The sequence below is a fragment of the Colossoma macropomum genome, unplaced genomic scaffold (genome assembly GCF_904425465.1).
Source record: "Colossoma macropomum unplaced genomic scaffold, Colossoma_macropomum, whole genome shotgun sequence".
Taxonomy (NCBI): Eukaryota; Metazoa; Chordata; class Actinopteri; order Characiformes; family Serrasalmidae; genus Colossoma; species Colossoma macropomum.
The window spans coordinates 40,342,140-40,365,558 of record NW_023494785.1 but is presented as its reverse complement, the minus strand read 5'-3'; the positions used below and the strand labels follow the sequence as shown (position 1 = coordinate 40,365,558).

Sequence of the window (23,419 nt, the reverse complement as noted above, 5' to 3'; positions counted from 1 at the left end):
ACGGAAAACTGAATTTTCCTCCATTTAATGTGGTAAGTGCACACTGTTTACATATATCTGACTATGTCTGACTATCTGACAGGGCAGCCTATCAGAACAGAGCTCAAGGGACAATAAAAAAACAGCTTCTTTAATTATAAGTGTTAAAGAGAAGTTGGAAAATAATGTAAAAATGAATTATGTCTGTTTTCGGTACATTAAACCAGATATTGCATTTTAAATTAGTGCAATTTTTAAACAGCAAGATGTGCAATTTTTAATCATGTCCCATTAATCAAGTGCTGGTCTAGTCATTCATTTATAGAAAATAATCATATTATAATCACATAATTTGACATAAAAGGTTAAAAACATTATTAATAATAATTTAAATGATAATACACATTTTTTTTTAATAATACAAGATTTTTCCATGTATACTTGGCACATTAATACAAAATCTACCGAATGTGTGCAATTCATGTGTGTATATGTAGCATTTTACGGTGTGGCTTAGCCAATCAGAATTCAGAACTGGAACTATCCGTTTCATTAACTGACTTTGATGCTGTAATGTCATGACTGCTAGTACCACAGGATACAATGGCTTTCAAGGTTCTTTGTCACATTGCGGATGATGAACAGTCCTACCTTCAGCATGAGATGGACGCTGCATTTATCAGAGGCTATAGCCACTGCACAGCCCACTGGGATAGTACTGTCGCCCCCGGTAACGGGGTGGATGGCCTGAGAGTAGGAGAGAGTTTGGATCTGCAGACTGTATTTCTCCACCAGAGACACTGTAGCAGAGTCTATACACTGCAGATAACCTGAGAGAAAGAAAAGAAGGAAGAAAGAGAAGAAGAAGAGCGACAGCTGATTAAATCTGAACGCTGCGCTCCAAAGACTTGCACGACTTGCTTTACCATCGAATAGTTTGTAGTTACACTTTTAGCACTGCTATGGCAGTAATCACTCAAAGTACAGCACCTCCTCAGGTAAAACTAATCCAGCTCCAAAAAGGCTGAAGTCATTAAATACACTGACTTTAAAGTCCCAGGAAAACTACATTAAATGTGGACTATCAACATCACTGAGTGCCTTTACATGCACTTAATAATCTGATAACTGCAGTAAAGATTGTCAGTAATCCGATCTGTGTTTATATGCACTTGAGTAATCAGATAATGGGAAACTCTGGGTCATGAGTCAGACAGTAAATCAGATTTCTGCTTTGCAACCAGCCAATAAACCTGCAGAAGAAGACATGATGTAAAATGAATGTAAAGCTCTTTAAATGTCACGCCACTTTAAATGAAAATATAAACATACATCATCTAGAAGATGAAAAATATTTAAACCCTTAATTTTTTCAAGCATGTATTCGTTTTCAAAAGTGATTTGCTGCGTCTCGTGGTGACGCTGCTCACTTGTTTCTGGTACTGCAGTCTGTTTTCACACATGCTCAGACTGAGAACTCCGAAAGAAATCAGAGTAAGAGTTCACATGCACTGAGAAATCTGATTACTGAGCTAAAATCCAGCTCTCTTAATCAGATTTCTAGACCTTACTCAGATCCAAGGAATTAGAGTGTGCTGTTTTTGAATAATCAGATTACTGCAGAAATCAGACGATGATCTGATAACTGAGTGCATGTAAACACACTCATTGACAATATTGTACTGTTATAACAGTAAATTGCTTGAGCATATTTTTAGCATCGTCATTATTTGAGGCAGTGCTTCTCAAATCCAGATGGTGCAAATTTCTTGCTCCAACACAGAGACAGAGCAAAAATGTAGGCCATTTAGGGGTCCCTGAGGAGTGGTGTGAGAACCACTGACTTAAGGAAAGATGGCCAACTGCATATATCATTAATATGAGGTTTAACAGAGGCGCCTGAGTGGTGTAGCTGTCTAAAGTTTTGCCCTATTATCAGGATACTGTGTTTGAGTTTGAAGTCCAAGTCCAAGTCCAGGATGCAGTGCTGTGCAGTGTGTGACAATCTCACTGTACCATTTCTTTTCAATGTGCACTGTGTCTTATCAAATCTGAGAAAAACAATCATTTGTTTGCCCCAAACAATCTACAGTTTCAAAAATCTTTGGTCATTAATATTAATAAAGAGTATAACGTTACAGGTACGTATTATTTAATGCTTCTAGGCAAGTTGTTTTAAGCAATTCCATTTCCTAAACAGGTGATGCTTTTTAAATATTAATCATTACCTGTCAATCATGTCTTCAAATATTTTTTGTATATATTTTCCATTCTTAATGTACAGGACAGGATATTTTTATGTAATATAACTTAATGGATTTTGTAATATCATTTGTCAAAAAAGTACAAAAAAAAATAAAAAAAATTGCTTGATCAAAATTAAGTGAGTATTAATCCTTATTCTGTTCTATTCCAGCATAAAAAAAGAATATTGAGCATCATTCGCCAACTATTCTTAAGAGCCACTTGGGCAGTTTTAATAAAGATTCTGATACTCATCAATGTTTTCTTATTTGGGATTTATTCTTACACACGCTCAAAAGCATGAAGGTGAGAACAATTCTGCGTTTTAAGAACACGTCGTGAATCTGACAGACTTTTTCTAATGAACACTATTTTGTTTTTTGGATTTTCCTAATTTTCTAACCATTTAGTCGTCTCCAATTCCTCCCGCTAGTTAGGACTCCCCCAGTCACACGATACTACCAGCGCTAGGAGGGCGAAGGCAGCACAGGCTTCCTCCAAGACCTGTGAAGCGCCACCGCATATTTTCAAGCAGCCAACTGCCAGATCTGTTACGTCAGCAAACAGGCGCTGCGTGATGGCGGGGAGAGGGGGGCGCCATCCTACCCACCCAGCGAACTGTGCTCTCTTGGACTCTCGGCCACAGATGGCTGCAACATCATCAGGGATCGAACTCGCAATCTCCTGCCGATAGGGCCAACACTTAGACGGTTGCGCCACTCGGGAGCCCCCCTAAGAAAAACTTAGGATGATATTGGTAAATGAGGCCCATTATTCTCTGGGATGTGGGGTCCCAAGGTAGGACGTCGCTAAGGGCCCCCCCAAACGTTCACGGCCCTGATGGTAGTTGTGTGATTGCGTTTTCTTACAGTCAGCGCGGGTCTTGGTGAGGTTGTAGTCGGCCCTGAGGGATCGAATGGTTCGGACCACGGTCATCACAAACTCCATCTCGCGGTCGATCTCCTCACTGTGCCAGCAAAACTGCAGCCACACAAACCCAACAGCAGATTTAGCCACGGAAACAAAGTGACCTCAAACGAAAAGTCCTCAGTCTGAATGACTCCATGTTTAGACCTCATTACTTACCTCTGAGCTCTCTGGGTAGGAGGTCACGCAGATGCTAGGCGGGCTGTCCTGGGGCCGTCTCCGCGGCAACCGCTGGAAGAGCTCCTCGGTAACAAATGGCATGAGGGGGGAGAGGAGACGGAGCCCCACCTCCAGACAGGTGTAGAGGGTCTGTCTGCAAACCTCGGCCTGTTTCTGAGCCTCTGCGTCCGTCCTGCTGAACACTGGCTTCACACTTTCCTACACACACACAAAAAAAAACCCACTTTATTTCATAGCAAATGAAACAATACATTCCAAACAAAACACAGAACAGCTGTATATATATGATGACCTATAACCTACTGCTTCGAGCCCACATCACGTTTACATTGTTTACAGAAGTTCAACACCAGTATTTTCCAGGGGTTTTCAGACATAATTGTTGAACATAGTGCTTTCATCAACACACAGAAAACAGTTACCTTAGCAAACGCATTCCAGCTAATGCTAAAACTTCAGCCTATGAGGGACATTATACATAAAGGGGTATGTCACTTTATCCAGTCCAAGTTTTGGCTCCTAAAACTTATTTTGTATTTAAAATACATGAATTGTTGACCAGATTCCAGACCATTGATGTAGAGAAATAACAGAACAAAGAACGGATGAGCTGGGCAGAAAAAAAAGGAAATAAAGAAGAAGAGTAGACTCGTCAGGTTTAGGTGGGTTTGGACGCCCTTTCTCAAAAGTATGTCGAGCTCGGGTCGGGTTAAAATTTCAAAACCCCTTCCCACTTTTAACCATTTTCCTCCACATTCTCCCCTATTTTAGATCACTTTACTTCATTAACCCTCTCTGCTTTCATTACATTAAAACTAACACGGCTAACATCTTGTGAGAACAGCACAGTAAAGAAGGTTTATCCAGACTAAAACATTTGAGATGTTGCTTTATAAATAAGTTTGTTAAAACAAAACTGAAACTTAATTTTGGACTGTGGCTTATTTTATTATATTATTTTAGACACAATGTTGATGATGGAACAAAACCTTATATCTCAAAAATGAGAAGGAAAAACATTATTAACTTGTAATGAAAGTTCATGTCACAAGATTTTTCCAAGTCATCTCAGACTATTTCTGTTGGTCTGTCCTTCGTGACGTTTTAACTCAATGCAAAGAATTACTGGAATTTTCAAATAAAGCAATAATATGACAAAAATGGAGATACACAGTTTTTGCGTGACAGAAACATTATATTTATCAATGATATAATAAAGGCTGTTACTGTCGCTACACAGCGGCACTAGCATTAGAAACATCTGGCTTTATTTGAGATGCTTGGGTTGGGACTGAATGAATTGGGAAAAACATCTAATCGCGATTTTTCTGATCGATATTGCGACTACGATTTAAATTGTGATGATTTTCTGTAAATTGAAGTCCAGGCCTGTTACTTTGGCCAAGGATACCAGAACATCCACTTTTTTGGCTTAAGACTTGAACACTGAATGTGTTCAGTGCCAGTTACGTGTGGTTGTGATGTCACAGCATATAGGTGTTTGGTTGCTTCCAATTGGTCTAACTCATCCACAGGCAGTTTACTAGCTCTGATATTAGGTTAATGTTCCCCAATTAAGACAACATTGTTAATAAAAAATGGCCATAATTAAAACTGCAGCTCTTGCGATTTGAAAATTGCACTCTTTTGAATTGTGATTTCAATATAAAAACGATTAATCTTTCAGCCCTAGTTGTGGTACAAACCGCACAAATAAAAGTATTATCTTAGGCTCGGATCAATTTCGGACTCAAAACTTGATGTGGTGCGGGTCGGGTTCGGGTGAAATCTTTTGCAGGGTTTGGGTTGGGTTCCAACTCTAAACTTGGTGCTGTATACTGTGTTTGGCTCTTGGACCAAAATTTCAGGTCTGAGTAAAGCTCTGAGAAAGAGAAAGAGAAAGAGAAAGAGAGATAGAGAGAGAGAGATACAGAATGACTCTGCCCCTTACCAGATAGACATCACACAGCTCGTAGAGCCAGAAGTTGTAGATGGCAGTAGTGATTGCTGGGAAATCGTAGGCTTGGAATCCGTTCCCACACAGAGCGACAGCAGCACACAGCCGCGACAAAATCCACCTATCAGCCACACTCTCACTGCCACACAGCTGAGTCAGACAGGGGATCAAACAGAGACAGAAAAGGATTTTGGCATTAATGCATTAGTGTAACACTTCTGCCCACTGTTGAAGGGGAACTCCACCATTTTAAAAAAACTTCTTCACAACTAAATGGTTTAAAAAGATGCAAGACGGAGACTTGCAGAGTCAGAGTTGTTCACAGTGGTGATGATAGGAACCAGACAAATAAAGCATTAAATGCCTGTAAAAGCTCCCTCACAGGAAGTTATCACAAAATAGGTGGGAATCCTCGCCTGATACCTGAGATATTGTTTTACTATAGTTTTGAGAGTAGAGTCCGACACACTGATGGTGGAGAAAGTACATGCAGGGTGTTGTAAGACAGAATATTCTCAGAAGAAAATGTATTTAGTAATCTAGATTCGCCACTATTCTACCACTTTTAGCATTACATATAAAGCTTGTAAGACGTGTAGGTTCCCCGGTCATTTTGGATAGTAAATAAAATGGCTACATCTGTGTTGCAGACATTGTGACCCCTGGTTCCTATCATCACCGCTGTAAGGAAATCTGAGTCTCTACAATGCAGCATTCAACATCAAACTACTAAAGGTAAAAGCCGCTCAAACCCAGCTTCTCTGTAAAGCCTGAAAGGATGAAATCTTTCTTCTATCTTAATCTTTTCCCAGCAGTCTCACCTGGGCTTTCTCCCAGGGCACAAAGCTCTCGCCCAGAGTCCTCATGGCAAACTTCACAGCATTCCACAGCTTATTGCAGAAATGCCTGTAGCCCAGGATCCTGTTTACGTCCAGATTAATGTCCCTTCCTGTGCAGAGAGGGAGACACAGAGACAGACGTGTAACATCACTGCATGCTTTTCTGAGCAATCTGCCTGTTTTAACATTGGACTCTTTACAGTTGCTCACATCGTTCTAGCAGAACAAGGTGATACTAATAATGGCAGAAGAGCAATTAAATAACAGTGACGCGTTTGATTTTGTAACATGGACTGCAGGATGTTTTTTTTTTGCCAGAAATCAGCGACTTGTGGTCAAATTCAAACAGATGTGTAATGATCAAGTAAGGCTTATCTTTATTGCTTTGATTGTCTTACATGTAGAAATTAAGGGGCAGATTTACTAACGCGTTGTGCATTGTAACCCTTGTTCTGGTATAAAAAAACATCTGTCAATTAGCTGAAAAGTGTGTGTGGCAGCGAGGGCGTGGTCAAGCGCTGCCTGTGGAGGAGAGGCTTGGTCAGAGTGAGGACGCGGACTGATTGGCAAATGCTTACACCTGTGGGTAACTGTCTCTTTCTCTACTAATATAAGCTTCTTTCCCAGTAGAGTAAGAGGGACCTGGCAGACAGGAACATTCAGGAAGAGACGAACTGAACTTGAAGCTCCAGAGAGAGAAACAGCTTTTGTCTTTTGCCGCTTTTGCCTCACTGCATACGCATTTGTAGGAGTTTCCCTCTCAAAACGCAGAATAATGAGAGGAGATTATTATAAAAGAAGTACTTATTCTGATTAACTAAAACTGAGAATAAATACTGACTATGAACTGTTTAATGCCAGAGAAAAGCTCGTCTTTTTAACGTGGCGACCACATGACGTTTCAAGTTGAAATAATGAATATTAACTTGTTCTTTAGTTATTAGTTCATTATTTTTAGCTACTAAATAAAAAAAAATAGAGAGAAAATACGTCATTATTTCAATCTAACGAGTAAAAAAAAAAAAAGAGACTACTAGTAAGGAGCCCCTCTTTTAGCCCTAAGCGTCTTTCTATAAGCTTTAAAGCAGCACTATGTGCAGGATAATACATCTGAATAATGGAAGCAAACATGAAAATAGCAGAGCTCTTGCATACACATGTACAGTTTTGCCCACTTTAAGGGTGTCAGTATCTCGCCGAACAGGGGTTTGATTAAAAGGTCAGGTCGGGGTTTAACAGCTGGCTGTTTGTCGTTACCTTGGCTAGTGTAGGCACACAGGGCAAACCTGAGGGCATCAGTTCCACACTCTGGAATCCCACTGGGGTAGTCAGATTTCTACAACAGCACAAAGACAACAACTTTAAAATCACACACCTCATCAATAATTACTAACAATTACAGTAACCAGGTAAACCAGCTCACACAAGTCTTTACTGCACCTCCGTAACTAAACGGCATACAGCTTAGAAGAGAAAGTAACAGAGTCATACCTGTCCCTGTTTGGCCTTCTCAATCTCCACTGGGTCCAGATTGCTGTCCTTCAGCTGAGCATGGAGTCCCTACAAACACAGACACACTTCGTGAGTACCGGCTCTACATCCTACAAACCTGAACTTTTCTATTTTGCATTCATGCAAGTCAAAAATTTACACTCAGTGTGAAATGGGACTGCTTTGAAGTAGTTCAGTTAAAAAGCTGACGTTCTGACCTCCAGAGAGATTCCCGTAATGACGTCCAGTGGGTCGATGACGTTACCCAGAGACTTACTCATCTTCCTGCCATGGGCATCCCTCACCACAGCGTGCAGATACACCTGAGAAAACAGACACAACTTGACGGAATGCGCATAACTTTTGGTCAACGTTAGTTTAGAGAACTGAATTATCAGATCAAAAAATGACACGGAAATCCTACTAACTTACTAATTTGGATGATGACGAGCCACATTTTAAATTCTCCTACTGCTCATTCTTACAATAAACTCAGCTGGACAGACACACCTATTTAAATGCATACATAATTTAATTTATTTAATTTAAAATCATACGTAAACGTTGTTAAAGTTTCTAAGGCTTCGTTTACACAGCAGGTAAAAGTGGCCCAAATCCGATTTTTTCATCTCTCCGTATGTGACACAGATGTATCATCTGTGTGGCAGTGTGAACAGCAAAAAAACGCATTGAATCTGACATTTTCCAATTTGAGACACTTTCATATGTGGTACTGAAAACTGATCAGTATCCGTCGGTTTAGGAGTTGATCTGTTCAGAATGATGTCGCATACAATTCACATTTAAAAGATAATGTGAACAGCCAAACAAAAAAATCTGATTTGGTGAGAAAATCAGATTTGGGCCACTTTTACCTGCTGTGTAAACATAGCCTTAGAGAACCACTAACTACCCAGTCCATTCAGCCCATGTATGTAAACTAAGCTGCAAAAACAGCCCATTTTGAATCCATTGTTTCTGTGATGTCATGAACCAACACATTTACATATATTCACCTATTCAGTCTACAGTTGTTTTGCCCCACCCACTCACACTGAAGTTATAAGGAGTGTTTCAGCTTCTTATAAAGTGGGCTTTTTGAGTGAGGCCCAATACAGGGCAGCCAATCAGAACTGAACTAATAAAAATCACCTGTTTAATTCTACAGGATAAAGACAGGTTGGAAAATGCTCATGTAAAAAGGAATTATGCCCATTTTAGTACATAAAACCATACAAATGTTATAAGTGGACCTCAAGGGAAAAAAATACTAGAAAAATGTATGATAAGGGCTCTTAAAGTCCAGTTGCATCTATTTTTTTTATCAAGTGGTCTTTTTTTAAAGAACTCTGATCAAAATAAACTGATAAAACTAATTTATACTTCTTTTTTTCGCATACTGAATTTCAATATGCAGTTAGTTTTACTCCATAATTCACAGATTAATCAGTGCGCTTAAATTCTGAAATCCATACAATATGAGATGTGGAGTTTCAGCAAGGCTGTCATTCAAGAATACTGCTATGAACTTTTGGGGAAATCATAAAGCAGCCGTGTGTGAACTACACAGATCTATGGGGCGTAACATCATTATGTTATGATGTTAATTGGTGACGTCTAATCTGGATTTCTTCTCTGAGAATCTCGCCGTTGTCAGTAATGAGCATGGTGAGTGAAGTCATCAAGACATTACCGACATGAGAAAGTGATACAGTGTTGACTAGAGACATTCCATAAACAACTTTTACATTTTATGTTTTTTTTTTTTCTTGATATGTTAAACTAAGCAAAAAAATAAAACCTGTGCATCAGGATCTGCAGGAAAATGCCATTTTTAAGCATGTTCTGTTTAGATGTGTACTTATGTTCACTTCATAATCAACAAACGATGTAATTTGACTGGGATGCTCAAACTTTTGTGTACGACTGTAATGTAATGATCTGCATTTTAAAGTAATGCGTATTGAAATTTTCAATTGTGGATCATTAAATAAAAGAAATACGTAACTTTTTAATTCAACACTAAACTACTCTTTGAACTTTAGTTAATTTATTGTCACTCAATGTGATCATTACTCAATCACTAACGTAACTGACAGCGACAGCTTGCATATTTAACACTGTTACAAAAAGGAGGCTCTGAGGTCACTCTGGTATGGCATATCTGCTATTTATTAAACACACACTGACCTCTTTGAATGGGAGTTTTCCTGTGAGTTTGAGGCCCATCATGACCATTCGCGCCACCCAGAAGAACAGGATATCATGACCCGTCTCCAGCAGAGTGCCGGGGTAGAATACATTCAGGTCCTCGCACTAACACGCGCACACACACACACACACACACACACACATTACAAAATTATATTTCACATTCACTGTCTTAAATCCAGGAATATTCACATGATGGGTGGAGGATGAGCTTACTTCATTTGGCCATCCAAAGATGGAAAATGGAAAGATTCCAGAGGAGAACCAGGTATCCAACACATCCTCATCTAACAAACACATGCACAAAACAACACTCGTTTATTTTAGTCAAACATTAATGAAGTTAAAGCTACACTAAGTAAGATTTGGGGATTTGGAGACCTCTCTGGTGGAAATGTGTAATTGCATGCAATGTGCAGAAGAGAACATTTTAGTAACATGGGTTGTGCTTCGAACATCTTCCACATGTGGATGAATCTGATGATTGTGGGCACGAGAAAGAGAATTTCATTTTATGAGCCTGCGCGTATGACGTTAATATATAAAGATGTGTGACATAGAGAGGAGAACTCCCGTGAAATGACCCGAAGCCTCTGACTTTCAAATGATCATTTTAGGATATACATAGCTACTCGCAGCAGCGCTTGCGCACCATATTTTAGCCTGTTTTTTCTCCTCCTGACTCTGTAATACTACTTTTTTCCATTTTACAAACAAAATCTTACAAAGTGCAGCTTTAACTGTCTCGAGGTGAATGAAAATCATTTAAATTGTAGACATACATAAATATACATGCATGATCGCAGTTACATCAAATCCTTCATAATTCAAACTTCATAAAGTTTACTTTACAGTACTTAAAAACACCAGCTGTCCTTTACATTGTGCAAACCAATAGAAATGGACCAAAATTACTTTGAATAAAGTCAAACTAAAAATCACATTTTCCTTTAGGTTATCTTTCCATCTGTCACTCTAAGAAGGCTCATCTTTATATTTTATATCTATTAACGAAATAAGACTTTTATATCTAGTAACAAACTAAGAACGACTCTACATAATTATATTTTCTTTATATTATCAATCTATATCGGTATATATGTATCTGTATATTTTTTTTCGTCTGTCCATAACAATCAAATAACCTAACAGAAATGTGCACTCTGTCTACCTGAACCAGCTTTGTCATACTTTTGTCAGATGTAATAAGGAGGATGAACTTCATATTTTCATATTAGTCACATTATCTATGCCAGAAATTACTTTCTGCAAGAATAATTAACACTTCAGACGCTGTACTTCAGAAAAGGTCTCTGTAACAGAAGGAGTGGAGGTGTGAGGTTTACCCTGGCGCAGGGAGATTTTGTCTGCGGTGACATTGAAGCGCTTCGCTGCTTTCTCTCTAGCTTCTTCCTCTGACCGCCCACTGACCCAGTAATGACCATCCACATCCTACAGGCAGAACATCATTACAGAGTATCCTGAAGGCAGCTGTATCATTAATGTTATATGGGCCTATAGCTCACCTCTCCTGGTTTGACTGATGGGTCATTCACTGTAATGAAATATGCTGGGATCCTGTGACCCCACCACAGCTGACGGGAGATACACCAGTCCCTAAACACGCACAAAAACCATGCATTTTATTTACCACAAATCCACCAACCAAACACCAGAACTGACTCACTGAGAAATATTTCACCTGTTTGGCTAGAACCAAATACATTAACTCAGCCACACAATTTTCACTTTACTCCAAAATGTAGTTGATTAGTCAAGACCATGTTTGGTGTTTTGCTTCTTTAGTTTTGTTTGGAGGCTAATGTAGCTAACAAGAAATGGAATCATATGACCCACCAATTAGCATCGAGCAATCCACGTATCTAAACCATTATACATTTATCTTCAACTCTGTTAAGTTCTCAGGATTACTCTTATGTGTTTACAGACACTGTACAATTTGTATTGTATATATAGTGCAGGACGGTATAGCAGTTCATCAGAAATACCAGTCAATGTCTGAGTTTCATCAGAACTGTTATACCAGTGGGCCACAAGCACAGATACAGCAATATTACAGTGTAAACTATGGTAACGTTATCCCATTTAGCTGAATGGCTGAGTCAGAGATGTTTCAGTCATGTTACAGACGAAAATGAAAACAAAGCAGACCCTCGATCACCGCCTGCTGTCTAGTCTGCTGCATCTAAAGAACGGCCAGTCTTTTGGGGTTAGCCTGGTTTGCCTCAACAAGAATGACGAGGCCTGACTGAGGAGCTGCCTGACTCAGTCAGCGGCATCACAATCTCCCAGCCTTGTTAGCGGAACGAGCCATGGAGCAGCTGGCACAGAAGCGTAAATTGCTGTAATATTTTCCAAATTCCAGCAGTGTCTGACAGTCGGAGGCACAAGTTGAGACAAATGACTTTCGACGAAGATCTGAAATTCGACAAAGCTAAAGTTGCCTTCTCATTCGAATTTCTCTTTCCACCTTAAACACTGCAGCAGCTACATTCAAGCGTCTGTACAGGTGCCAGAATGTAATGTTCATTTAAGGTGGAACAGAAAATTCGAAGAAAAAGCTGTTGAATAAAATCGAATAACTTCACCTCTGTAGAAAGTCAGAAATTGACTCAGTCACCATTTCAGCAACAGGCAAGCACTGTGTTTGCACGCCCACTGGGCTAGTGTTAGAAAGCAATATTCCTAAAGGTTTAACTGTTCAGTTTTGTTTTTACTATTTTGCACAATAAAAATATTTTAGATTTACTTTGGCCGCTAAAAATAGCTCTTATTAAAAAAAATGAAAGGACACTTAACTTTTTATGGATTTATTTAAAAATCTGTATACCAAAACCATCAGAACCTTTTATTATACCGTAATATAAATTTTTGGCCATACAGCGAACAACTAAGTATGTGTATACATACACTTTCATTTCTTAGCTACACTGGCCTCACAGCTCAACTTCAGACACCAAGCATGTCTTGGCTGATCAAAACCATGCAGCTACATGTGATGGAGGAAGATAATGAGCAGGGAGCTGACCTGATGTTGTCCATCCAGTTGAACCAGGTTTTGAGGTGGTGATCAGGGATAATCTTTAGTTCGCCATTTCTAACCGCGTCTGCAGCCTGCTTCCCCATGTCTCTGCAGTCGACGTACCACTGCGGCTTCAGCAGCGGCTCCACGATGTCCTTAGAGCGGCTACACACAAACATATATACTGTACACTGATATACATAACGCCCCACTATACACTACCGTATGAGGAGACTTTATAATGCCTGATTAAGCCAGTGTCTGATTATTAACTGATTGTTCGTTGCTACTCTATTCAGCAATAATGGGGTTGAATTAAGCATTTTCTAGTGCACAAATAAGTGCGTTTTAACCTTTTAAACTCCTTGGAACCACCGGTGGTTCCAAAACGCACTTCATCATATTCTTCATAACTTTCATATTTCATAAGCTACATCCAAAAGGTGGGGGTCGTATAAGAGCTGTAACTGTCTTCTTTCCAGTCAAATAGGTGGGTAATGTAATTTTAAACCTTTATAATAAAATAATTGTCTACTGAAAGAATCTGGGATATAAACTGGGATATAAACTATAAACAGATGGCGTCTCTTCAGTGATCTGCTCTGTAAAAATGATTTCTATAAAAAATTACAAAGATCTAAGCAATTTTTGGCTTATAGCAGTAAATTGTAAGCATATAGCAATATGTGTATGATAATAAAACACGTTCTGTTAATTTGAGGGGACAAAAAATAAATAAATACATAAAATAAAAAATATACATTTATTTCATGCAGTTACTGAAAAATTTGCCTTACGATTTGGTCATGTAAATTAAGATGGACAAACCAAAATATACCCTGGAGATTAAGAGGTTAAAACTGTACAACGGGCAATGTGTTCTTTCACAAATATGATAGCTGTTATGATGTTTCTGAATAACTGTTGCGAGTTTACTGAGCTGACCTGCACACAGGCACCACCATGGGGTTATCTTTAACCTCCTTGAACTGGCCTCTGTCCTTCAGGGCCTGCAGCACAGCTTTCCTCGCCTCGAAACGCTTCATACCCTTCAAAGAACAATAAGAAGGTTTTAAATAACTGTGATAGAGCAGGTAGAAAAACATGAGGAGACTAATCTGATCAGTTCTAATGTGTCTGATGATGTGAGTTTATGTACCAGGAATGGAGGAGGAACGTTGATGAGGAAGCCGTTCTCGTCCAGGATGTTAACGAAGGGCAGTTTGTGTCTCTCGCCCACCTCGTAGTCGTTGTGGTCATGAGCTGGGGTGATCTTTACCGCACCTGCAGGATCAATACTGAGCTCAGTCAGATGGCCAAACCAACACCATAACATGCTTGGGTTGTCCTGTCTAACTTAACAAGTCGACTGGTGTCCTTGGTCAACTACAGCCTCCATCACAGAAACGGGAAGGGGTTCATTTTGAATTCAGACCTAAACTGAAATTCCAGCTGCGGCATCACCGGGGATCAAACTTGTGATCTCATGATGGTAAGGCCAGCACCCATCGCGTCCTGTTCATATGACTTTGCAAATTTGAACATGTGCACGGCAGTAAAATATCACGACACAAAGCCAGAACATCACCTGTAAACGTCTGCCAGAAACGTATTGGGTTCACTGAGAAACTGACCACAGTACAACTACTAATTCAGTGTATGCCTTCCACATAAAATACATAAGTGTGTGAGGCATTGTTGCGATTAATTGCAGCAGGTATTGATAAAAAGTAATAAAAACTTTCTCAACAACATAAAAAAAAAAAAAAGTATCCTGGCTTGAATGAGGACATTGATTTCTCTCCTTTTCGTTAACCCTTGTGTGGTGTTCAGGTCTGTGGAACCCATTTTCAATGTTTACCAAAAGAAAAAATGATGTGATTTATCATTTCAACCCCAGATTCCTTGGCATTTGCTCATTTTCTGTGAAAAACATATAAAATAACCCATTTTCAGTGTCTTCACACTGTAAACACCCCCTACACATTTATATTACACATGTGGTGTTGGGTGAACCCGCAGGGAATAAAAGTGTGGAGGTGCCCTGAACGCTGTTCTCCTCCTACATGCTGTTAGTGTGTGTGTGTGTCTGTGCGTGTGTGTATGTATGAGGGTGGACAACATGGACAGGCTGCTGACTGGCTACAGCTGCTAAAGAAGAACCCTACGATGGCCACTTATGACATTTTAAACATCTGGTATTTTTACACAAATTGTTATGGCTGTATTGATTTAAACAAACAATAGTGCAGTAATCCCTTCCTCTTGTCTTTTTCTCCCTGACCAACAGGTGGCAGAAGCTTGTGTATATATAGGGGTGTTCTCAGGTGGTTCCTAATGGTTTGCCATTGTTCTGTGTCCTGATGAAGGCCTGAGAAGGCCGCAACGGGTCGGCACACCTTTATACATATTGCCATGTTTCAATAAAGGCTTTTTATACTTCTCTTTAGACGATGTGGCCGGAAATTTATTTGCTTTGGGATTTATTTTGCTTATGCCTTGTGGATGCGGATGGATTTTCTGGTTTTTGCCACTCCCAGCCTGGAACGGTTACTTTGACTTTCTCAATAATATATTATAAAAATAAAAAGACATCGATTTAAGATGCAAAGTAATTGTCATGTGGAGTGCGGAGTTTCAGTGACGATTTTGACCACAATAACATAGCCAAATGCAACAGAGTCACGGAAATATAACTTTGAGCACTAAAAAATGAAACACAGCTGCATATGATGCCAGATTTTAACTGCAGTCTATCTGAACTGCTGACGTATGATGTTGGGCTACCACATAGATTTGTCGGAAAAATAATAATTTGTGTTTATTTTTAAACTTTAAAACCAATGTGTAAATAAATAAACAAATGAAACAGTTTAAAATAAATTCACAGCACTGCCCGCTATGAAATAAACAACATCTCTTCAACAGGATGGCCCTACTTCTTTTTTTCCCTCCTTAAACATAAACTAATGAATAAATCTAAACAAGAATAAATTACCAAATGAAATGATTTAACACAAATTATTTTTAGATGAAAATAAAAACAGTAGGCCTGAATATTTTAAATAAATTCACAGCACTGTTCGCTTTCAAATAACTTCTCGCCTTCAACAGGATAGGCTTATTCGTCTGCTGTGTGTTCTCTTTAAACATAATAAATACATCTAAGTGTAAACAAATTATTGCAATTTAAAATTTGACATAGTTAACATGCAAACGCAAAAATGTTTCCTGCACAACAAATAGCTTTTAGTTCTAAAACAAATGATTGGCCTGGCCTATATAAATCACAAGGCAGATGAATGTTCTTACTCTCCCATGTAATACAATGTTCTTAATCAGCCTTGGCATGTTGTAGGAGAGGAAAACTAGTTTGTCCACATTACTTGGAACTGAAATGAACTTCAGATCTTGTTAACGATGAAGCCGGCCTTTGAGAATATTCGCTCCGATGGTGTGGACGTGGAGCGAATGCGGAGTACACATTTGGCTGCTGTGCACAGTTTTGCATAGCAGTCCTTGGTTCTTCTCTACCAGTTCAGTATAGTTTATAGTCTAGTATAGTTCAGTATGTATGGTAGGTCTGCCCAAATAATTGCAGAATGGCCCCCTAGCTGTGCATCTTAACATTTCAAGCGGTTTGTCATGTTCAACGCTGATGTATGATAAGCAAATTCTTGCATACAGAGTTTGCACTGAACTTTGTTTGGGTTGTCCTACAAATGTTTGAAATGCTACCATACTTCAGACTTCTTCTGAGACTTGGTTAAGGCTAGCTTAGTGTACCAACTACCTCAGGATTCAGCTTCTCTCATCAGTTAATAACCAGCGCATGATGACACATGAATTTGTTTAGCAAGCGCACCAGCTAGCCCTGCTGGAACATAAATTTATATTATTTATAATTCCTAATCGAAATGTTATCCCATTTTTATGAGCTTATATCTGTTTTATCCTGTCATTGAAATGCAAAAAAAACCCACTTTCAGGGGGAGTTTTATTAATGTCTATGTGTAATATTTGCATATATAATGTTTTTCAATGCTACGTTTTGGGGCAGGCATGATTGGTCAACTTTTAGTAAAGAAAGGCCTTTTAATCAACTAAGATATTCCTCAGTCCTAGGAAACTCTGCTTGCTTATTTCCAGTACTGCTGTCCGTTTCACAGATGTACAGACTGAGAAATGTGAAAGAAATCAGAGTAAGAGTTCACATGCACTGAGAAATCTGATTACTGAACTAAAATCCAGCTCTCTTTATCGGATTTCTTAATCAGATTTCAAGACCTTACTCCGATCTAAGAAATCAGAGTGTGCTGTTTACATGACCATTTGGATAATCAGATAACTGCAGAAATTCGATTATGATTGGATTACTGAGTGCATGTAAACGCACTCAGTGACTCTACTGAACAGGCTCACTCTTGAGGAGCACTGCAGTAATAACGAACCCTCGCGCTTTCCTATTAATTAAAGGCACATTCGGCTCACCTGTTCCAAAATTCATGTCCACAAAGTCATCGAACACAATGGGCAATTTACGGTCACAGAACGGGTGAACCGCCATCTTTCCTTTCAGGTGCTGTAGAGAGAAAGAAAAAGAGAAATCAGAGCAAAAGAATTTGCCAAACATAATGAGAGAACCATGGAAAGGAGGTCAGTGTTTGATACCTGGTATCTGGGGTCGTCGGGGTGGACCGCCACAGCTGTATCTCCTAACATGGTCTCGATACGTGTGGTCGCCACGACTACCTCCTCATCTACGTGGTAAAAGCACCAAAGTCATTAATGGATGGCACAGCTTTATAATCTGTACTTAGAGCTGCTAACTCTGCAACAAAAAACTGTCAACAGTGTTGTCAATTACTGGGAAGATAAAAAGGTGCATTTATAACATAACAAAGCACTCTATAAAGGCTCTATAAATGTTCACATAGACAGTGATTACTAACTACAATTACTAATACTAACTACTAAAACTACAGGAAATGTTCAGGATGATACAGCCTGTATTAATTCATTACATTCCCGATAAACTAAGAAATCTATTGTTACTCATACAGAACTTTATGACAAGGTAAAATGAGAGCGGAAAGAAAAAGAGTTCAATTAAAAACTGATTGATTAAACAATCACTCATATATCCACTCCTCTTACCGGATCCCTCTATCTTGTAGGAGAAAGACACCAGCACTCCAAACTCTACCTTCTCCTTATAGCCTGGCACAGGAAGCAGAGTTCTGCCTGTCAGCTCCTTCTTATCCACCTGAAGAAACAACACAGTACACAATACAGATTTTGCTGTAGGTGGATACAGAGACGAGCCCAAAAACGGCAAACCACACCATCTGTGCCTTCTAGACAGACTAAGGCCCAGTCCTGTTTCACCCCCTCGCCCCTACCACTTACCCCTTCGTTTTGCGCGTTCACGTCTAGGGGTCCGGATTTTTGTTGAGATAGAGGGGTAGGGTGAAGTGTCAGGGCTACATGGCCCTCAAAACGGAGGTTTTTCACAGACACTCCAACTAAAAACTGCTAATAGTGTGTCTCAGTAGCTAGCTGGCTAAATTTCCCATTCTACCTTAAACAGTCCAGCAGCCGCAACTGTTGCTGCCTTTAAGGTTGAACAGGAAAATTCGAACAAGAAGCTGGTGAATACCTGACTTCATATCACTGAAGAATTAGGGGTGGGCGATAAATAATTGCCCCCCTCTTTGAAGGCATATGATGCCCTAAATGTAACTAAAATGAACTTTACCCTCCTCTGCTGTCACTGCAGACTGGCAGGGTCACCTACAGAGCAGCGCTAGTAGTTAATGAAGTAATGTTCTTTTTATTTGAGGGTTGTTCGATTTTGTAGCGAACATTTCAACCACTACCTCTTGTAACTCAGTTCCAAGGGGCAAGATGGCACTCGAAAACGGGTGAAAACGAGAAAAGGAGATTGAGCCTAAATATGAGCATAAATAGCTTAAATAACTTTCAGAAATGCTGGACCTGAAGTATTAACTGCGCCACGGACCATTTGCCTGTCAGGAGTGTATGAAGAGAGTTTTTTCCGCTTGCCACCTGCAGCACGGCACCGAAAAGAGCTGCAAATGTCTCCTTTCATGGGCGGTGCTGGGTTTGCGCAGATTACTTACCTTGTTTTTTTAATTTTGTTCAGCTCTGTTGGACAAAGCAGATATAATGTTGGCTGTCAAGCAAACAGTGACATTCCAGAAACCAGCTAAACAAGAGCACTTTGCAGCCGAAGAGCAAAACGTAACTGAGGATGAGTGATGAGATAAAAACAAACAGGTAAAGAAGCTGGAGAAGAGAAAGATGAACTGGCTTCATTAAAGGGAACTGAAAAAGCTACTAGAGTGTGTGTGAGTATTTACACAACAAAGAACAGAAAAGCTTTTTAGTTGCCAACTATCTCATGGTATTTGGTTTTAGTTCAAGTCTTATACTTGAAATAATAATAATGATAATAATTATTTCTGTTGTTACTGTTGCAATTGTTCTTAATAATATTCATTTATCCATTCATTTATTTACCAATGTCAATAAAACACTTTCCTCTGAATAGTGAAGAATAATATAAATTTATATCGTCAGCCCCTCAACATCAACCTTGCCCTCCCTCAACTAGAGGGGAAAGGGCTTTTTACAATTAGTCTTTAAAAGACTATAAGCTGTTACCTTTAACATCGCAATGTTTGTAGTGGGCAAGTTTTTACGGACATAATGTTTTTATGAGTTTACATGGCTAATATTCATCAGTTTATGCTATAATTATTATCTGATTGCAGTTACAGCAAAAGGCATCAACTACTGGTTAACTATCAGCTACTATAATTAAATATTCCAACTAGGCAACTGTTTTCTAGTCAAGGCGTCTTCACATACCATGACAAGCGAATGTCGCTGCCATCAAAAGGTCAGTGCTTGTGAACCAGTGATTTATATCAAGGGTAGCTGAAATCCGAGCTGTTGTCCAAAGCATGTACAGCTTAATTAATCAGCGTACCTCTATGTCGGAGATGGCAGAGTTGAGAGTGCAGGACCAGTTGACCAGCCTTTTGCTCCTGTAGATCACTCCCTCGTCATGCATACGAATAAAAGCCTCCTGAACAGCATATGACAGTTTCTGCACAGACAAACACAAAAGTTAGTGAATTAGATTACAGCACTATTAATCAAGTATTAATACTGTGTCTTTGTTTCCAAGGGAGATTTTACTGGAATCTAATAAAGTTTTCTAATAATGTATATAACGCCAGGCTGAAATGCTCAAATCAGATTTAACGTTCTTCTTCCCAAGATTACGTTTGTGTACTTGGAGGTACTAGAGATACATTTGCTGAAATGACAGCTGATTAATGAGTTCCATAGAGGAACTGAGAAAGAGTCTAGTTCGCTATAGACTGAAAATATGGGGAAAAAACCTGAAGTGTCTACACAAAGCTTTAGAGCTACTGTACAATGTCACGGAAACTAAATTAAACCATCGCCCTTCTACAGGTGTGAACTGTGTGTGTCTGTGATTCCTACTCACAGAGTCCATGGTGAAACACGCTCTATCCCAGTCCAGAGAAGAGCCGAGTTTCTTCAGCTGGTGGTAGATACGATCTCCCTTTCTAATGAGAAAAAAAAAAGACATTATGGTTTTAGTACATTGACTTAAAAACATCATTCAATGTTTGAGATGTAAACAAGGTCTTTTAGAGTGGTTTGATATGAGCTGTAGAGAAATTTATCAACTCAGATTTCCTTGATTTGCTAAATGACCAGAGAACCTTCACGTCTTCTGAATTTTGTGACATTAGTATGTAACGGTGATGATAAAATAGTGCTAAATGCATAAAAATAAGATTTCTTTGGGGACTATTTTGCCTTAAAGCACCCAGCATGTACCCCTTCATAAACGAAAAAAATATGGTTTAGGACAAAACTTTTTCTCAAAACTATCATAAAACGTTATCTTGGGCATCATGTTCTCGTGACAATTTCACATAATTCACATAACTTTCAGTAGGGAGATTTGAACTTTGACTTGACTCGATTCTGAGCACATTTCATCAAACCACTCTGAATGACTTCGTTTACACCTCAACCATTTTACTTAGCAAGAAATTTGAAAACATTGGTGAAACAGAACCTATTCAAGTACATAAGGGGTTCTTACTGCACTGCCTGTGAAGTCAAAAATTACATAATTAGTGTTCTTAAAAGGAACACAACTATATTTTTAATTATTTTTTTACCATAATCTCTATTTGCAGCATCTGTATCAAGTGGTTGAATACCGCAGACATGAATTTCAACATGTCTCCATGTATCAACCATTCGCTTATCATTAAAGTCAGTGGGCACTTGCTGAATTCAACTGCCCTTTGGCTTCTACCATAAATGTGTTTACTAAAAAAAGATACAACTTCAGTATCGGGGAGCAACACTCCACTTACTCATTCTTCCACGTCCAGACCTCCTGGATGAAGTTCTCTCGTCCGAGGTCGTGTCGGGTCATCCCTCTCTCTCTCATCAGCTTCTTCTCCACCACCACCTGGGTTGCGATGCCAGCGTGATCACAGCCGGGGTTCCACAGTGTGGTCTCCCCTCTCATCCTGTGCCTGCATCGTCACACGGCACCAAAACATCAGCAAGGAGTGTGGATACACCACATAATGGTCACCATGCTCACTAGCAAGCAAAAATACAGGGCCCTTGCTTTTTTGTTTTGCTTTATTTTGATGCTATCCCTTCGCCCATTTCTTTTTATATATTGATTTATTAGATTTTCTCTCCAATTTAGTTGTGACCATGAGTCATAATTCCAATATAACACCCACAACAGAAATTACTGAACAGGGATGCATCAGAAAATCAAACATTTAACAACTCATTTGAATGAAAACAAGAAACAGGGATTAAAAACTAATTTTTCCCCCGTTCTTCTGACTGTTCAGCGTAGACGCGTTCAAACAGTTTGAGCAGCAGCAGATCAACAATGGTACTGTGTACTACACGTTACACGATACCACTTGGAAGCACAACGTCTCACTTAATACAAAAAAATACTGCAGAACAACAGAAGGAAAGTCCCTGCTACCACACTAACACATCCTGTAGCCTCAGTTTCTAAAATGCCGAAAAAATTCCCAAACGACAGCCAAAGTACAAATTATAACCTAAAATAATGGAATTCTTTGCCTTGAATGACAAACCACGCTCTGTTGAGGATGCTGATTTTGGTGGCACATACTGTAGCTTACATACTAGACTAAAAACTGATTTTATCAATAACAATAAGCGTTTTTTTCTTGATTACCTTGTAGTTTAGTACGTTTAGTACTTAAAAAAAAAACAAAACAAAAAAAAAAAAACAACAATCTTTTCTTTCAGTTTCAGTTTTTGGCCATGTGTCTTGAATTTTAGTGTCAGTCAGGAATTTTCATTTTTGTGCATCACAATTATTACATTTTTGCAGATATATTGTACCCCTTTACGATACTCACAAAAAAAAGTTAATTATAGATATAATTATAGATTTCAGTAATGCTGGTTGCAGCACTACCAACCAATCATGAACTTGGTTAGGAAAAAAAATACTGATTACCATCTGGTCAAGCAGTCCTGGATTGCATTGGTCAAGGCGTGGCCCAAATGAAGAGACCCTGTCACATTAGGTGGAGGAATACACATCATGAAGATTCCACGAGGGTTTGGCTCGCTGAGGCTCTTCCGCTAATAAACATACAGAGACACAGTAGCTTCAGAACATCAAAATGCATGGAAAATAAAAACGCATGAAATTAAATGAACGCAGTGTTTTTCAACTTCAACTTCAATCACTTTGGGCTGCATCTGTAGAATCCTACAGTAAACTGCTCACTGGCTTCTGTTAGTGTATTTTGAATGTGTTCAATTTTAAGTCCAGTGAAATGTGTCAAAATTATTCTAACTACATAAATCTCATCAGGTGTTTTCTTACCCCGTATTCAGGCTTGAAGAATCCCTGTTTCTCCCACCACGAGTACCAAGCTGCCTCCACGTACTGCGGACTGTATGAATCAGGCAGAGGGCTCAGCACATCTGCATGTGCAAGAGTTAGATCAGGTTGGAGACGTAAGAGAAGAAAGTGTCAGAGAGTATGAGAAAGATAAATCACTGAAAAATTTAACACAAATACAAAAATAATATTTTGAGACTTCAAACACAGTGTACTGTAACTGAAATCACCATCACTGGTTAAATGCTTGAAGTACAAAATGCAAATTAGGGCTTCGAGATGTCCAGAAAACACTAATATTGTGATTATATCGCTGCAAACTCTGATCTAGATACATCTTGTAATATATTAACAGCAAACTGTTGTGAATGTGAATCAATAAACTGACCTGCTTTAATTTTTCCCAAAATAATTTACTTTTGCTGAATTACATGATTACAGAACTGTGACAGGATGTGCAGAGTAACACTGTGATTGGTTAGAGAGATCATTTTTGCATATTGGAGCCTTCTATAATGACAGTACCCCAAAAATCAATATCACAATAGCTA

At 39.1% G+C, this 23,419-nt stretch overlaps 1 protein-coding gene across 1 annotated transcript in view; it reads right to left on the bottom strand.

The window, feature by feature from the left end:
- Positions 1–23,419, bottom strand: part of vars1 (valyl-tRNA synthetase 1) — a 33,474-nt gene that overhangs the window by 3,023 nt on the left and 7,032 nt on the right. The window contains exons 7-29 of the mRNA XM_036594778.1: positions 22,851–22,951; positions 22,476–22,603; positions 21,325–21,489; positions 20,415–20,496; positions 19,887–20,006; positions 18,029–18,137; positions 17,543–17,631; positions 17,363–17,453; positions 14,031–14,155; positions 13,817–13,920; positions 12,878–13,036; positions 11,355–11,445; positions 11,175–11,280; positions 10,045–10,115; positions 9,808–9,933; positions 7,836–7,940; positions 7,618–7,686; positions 7,384–7,462; positions 6,109–6,236; positions 5,282–5,437; positions 3,310–3,528; positions 3,093–3,204; positions 631–809 (exon numbers count right to left, since the gene is read on the bottom strand). Coding sequence (XP_036450671.1) covers positions 631–809; positions 3,093–3,204; positions 3,310–3,528; positions 5,282–5,437; positions 6,109–6,236; positions 7,384–7,462; positions 7,618–7,686; positions 7,836–7,940; positions 9,808–9,933; positions 10,045–10,115; positions 11,175–11,280; positions 11,355–11,445; positions 12,878–13,036; positions 13,817–13,920; positions 14,031–14,155; positions 17,363–17,453; positions 17,543–17,631; positions 18,029–18,137; positions 19,887–20,006; positions 20,415–20,496; positions 21,325–21,489; positions 22,476–22,603; positions 22,851–22,951 — 2,714 coding nt within the window. The remainder of the gene's footprint in view (positions 1–630; positions 810–3,092; positions 3,205–3,309; positions 3,529–5,281; positions 5,438–6,108; positions 6,237–7,383; positions 7,463–7,617; positions 7,687–7,835; positions 7,941–9,807; positions 9,934–10,044; positions 10,116–11,174; positions 11,281–11,354; positions 11,446–12,877; positions 13,037–13,816; positions 13,921–14,030; positions 14,156–17,362; positions 17,454–17,542; positions 17,632–18,028; positions 18,138–19,886; positions 20,007–20,414; positions 20,497–21,324; positions 21,490–22,475; positions 22,604–22,850; positions 22,952–23,419) is intronic.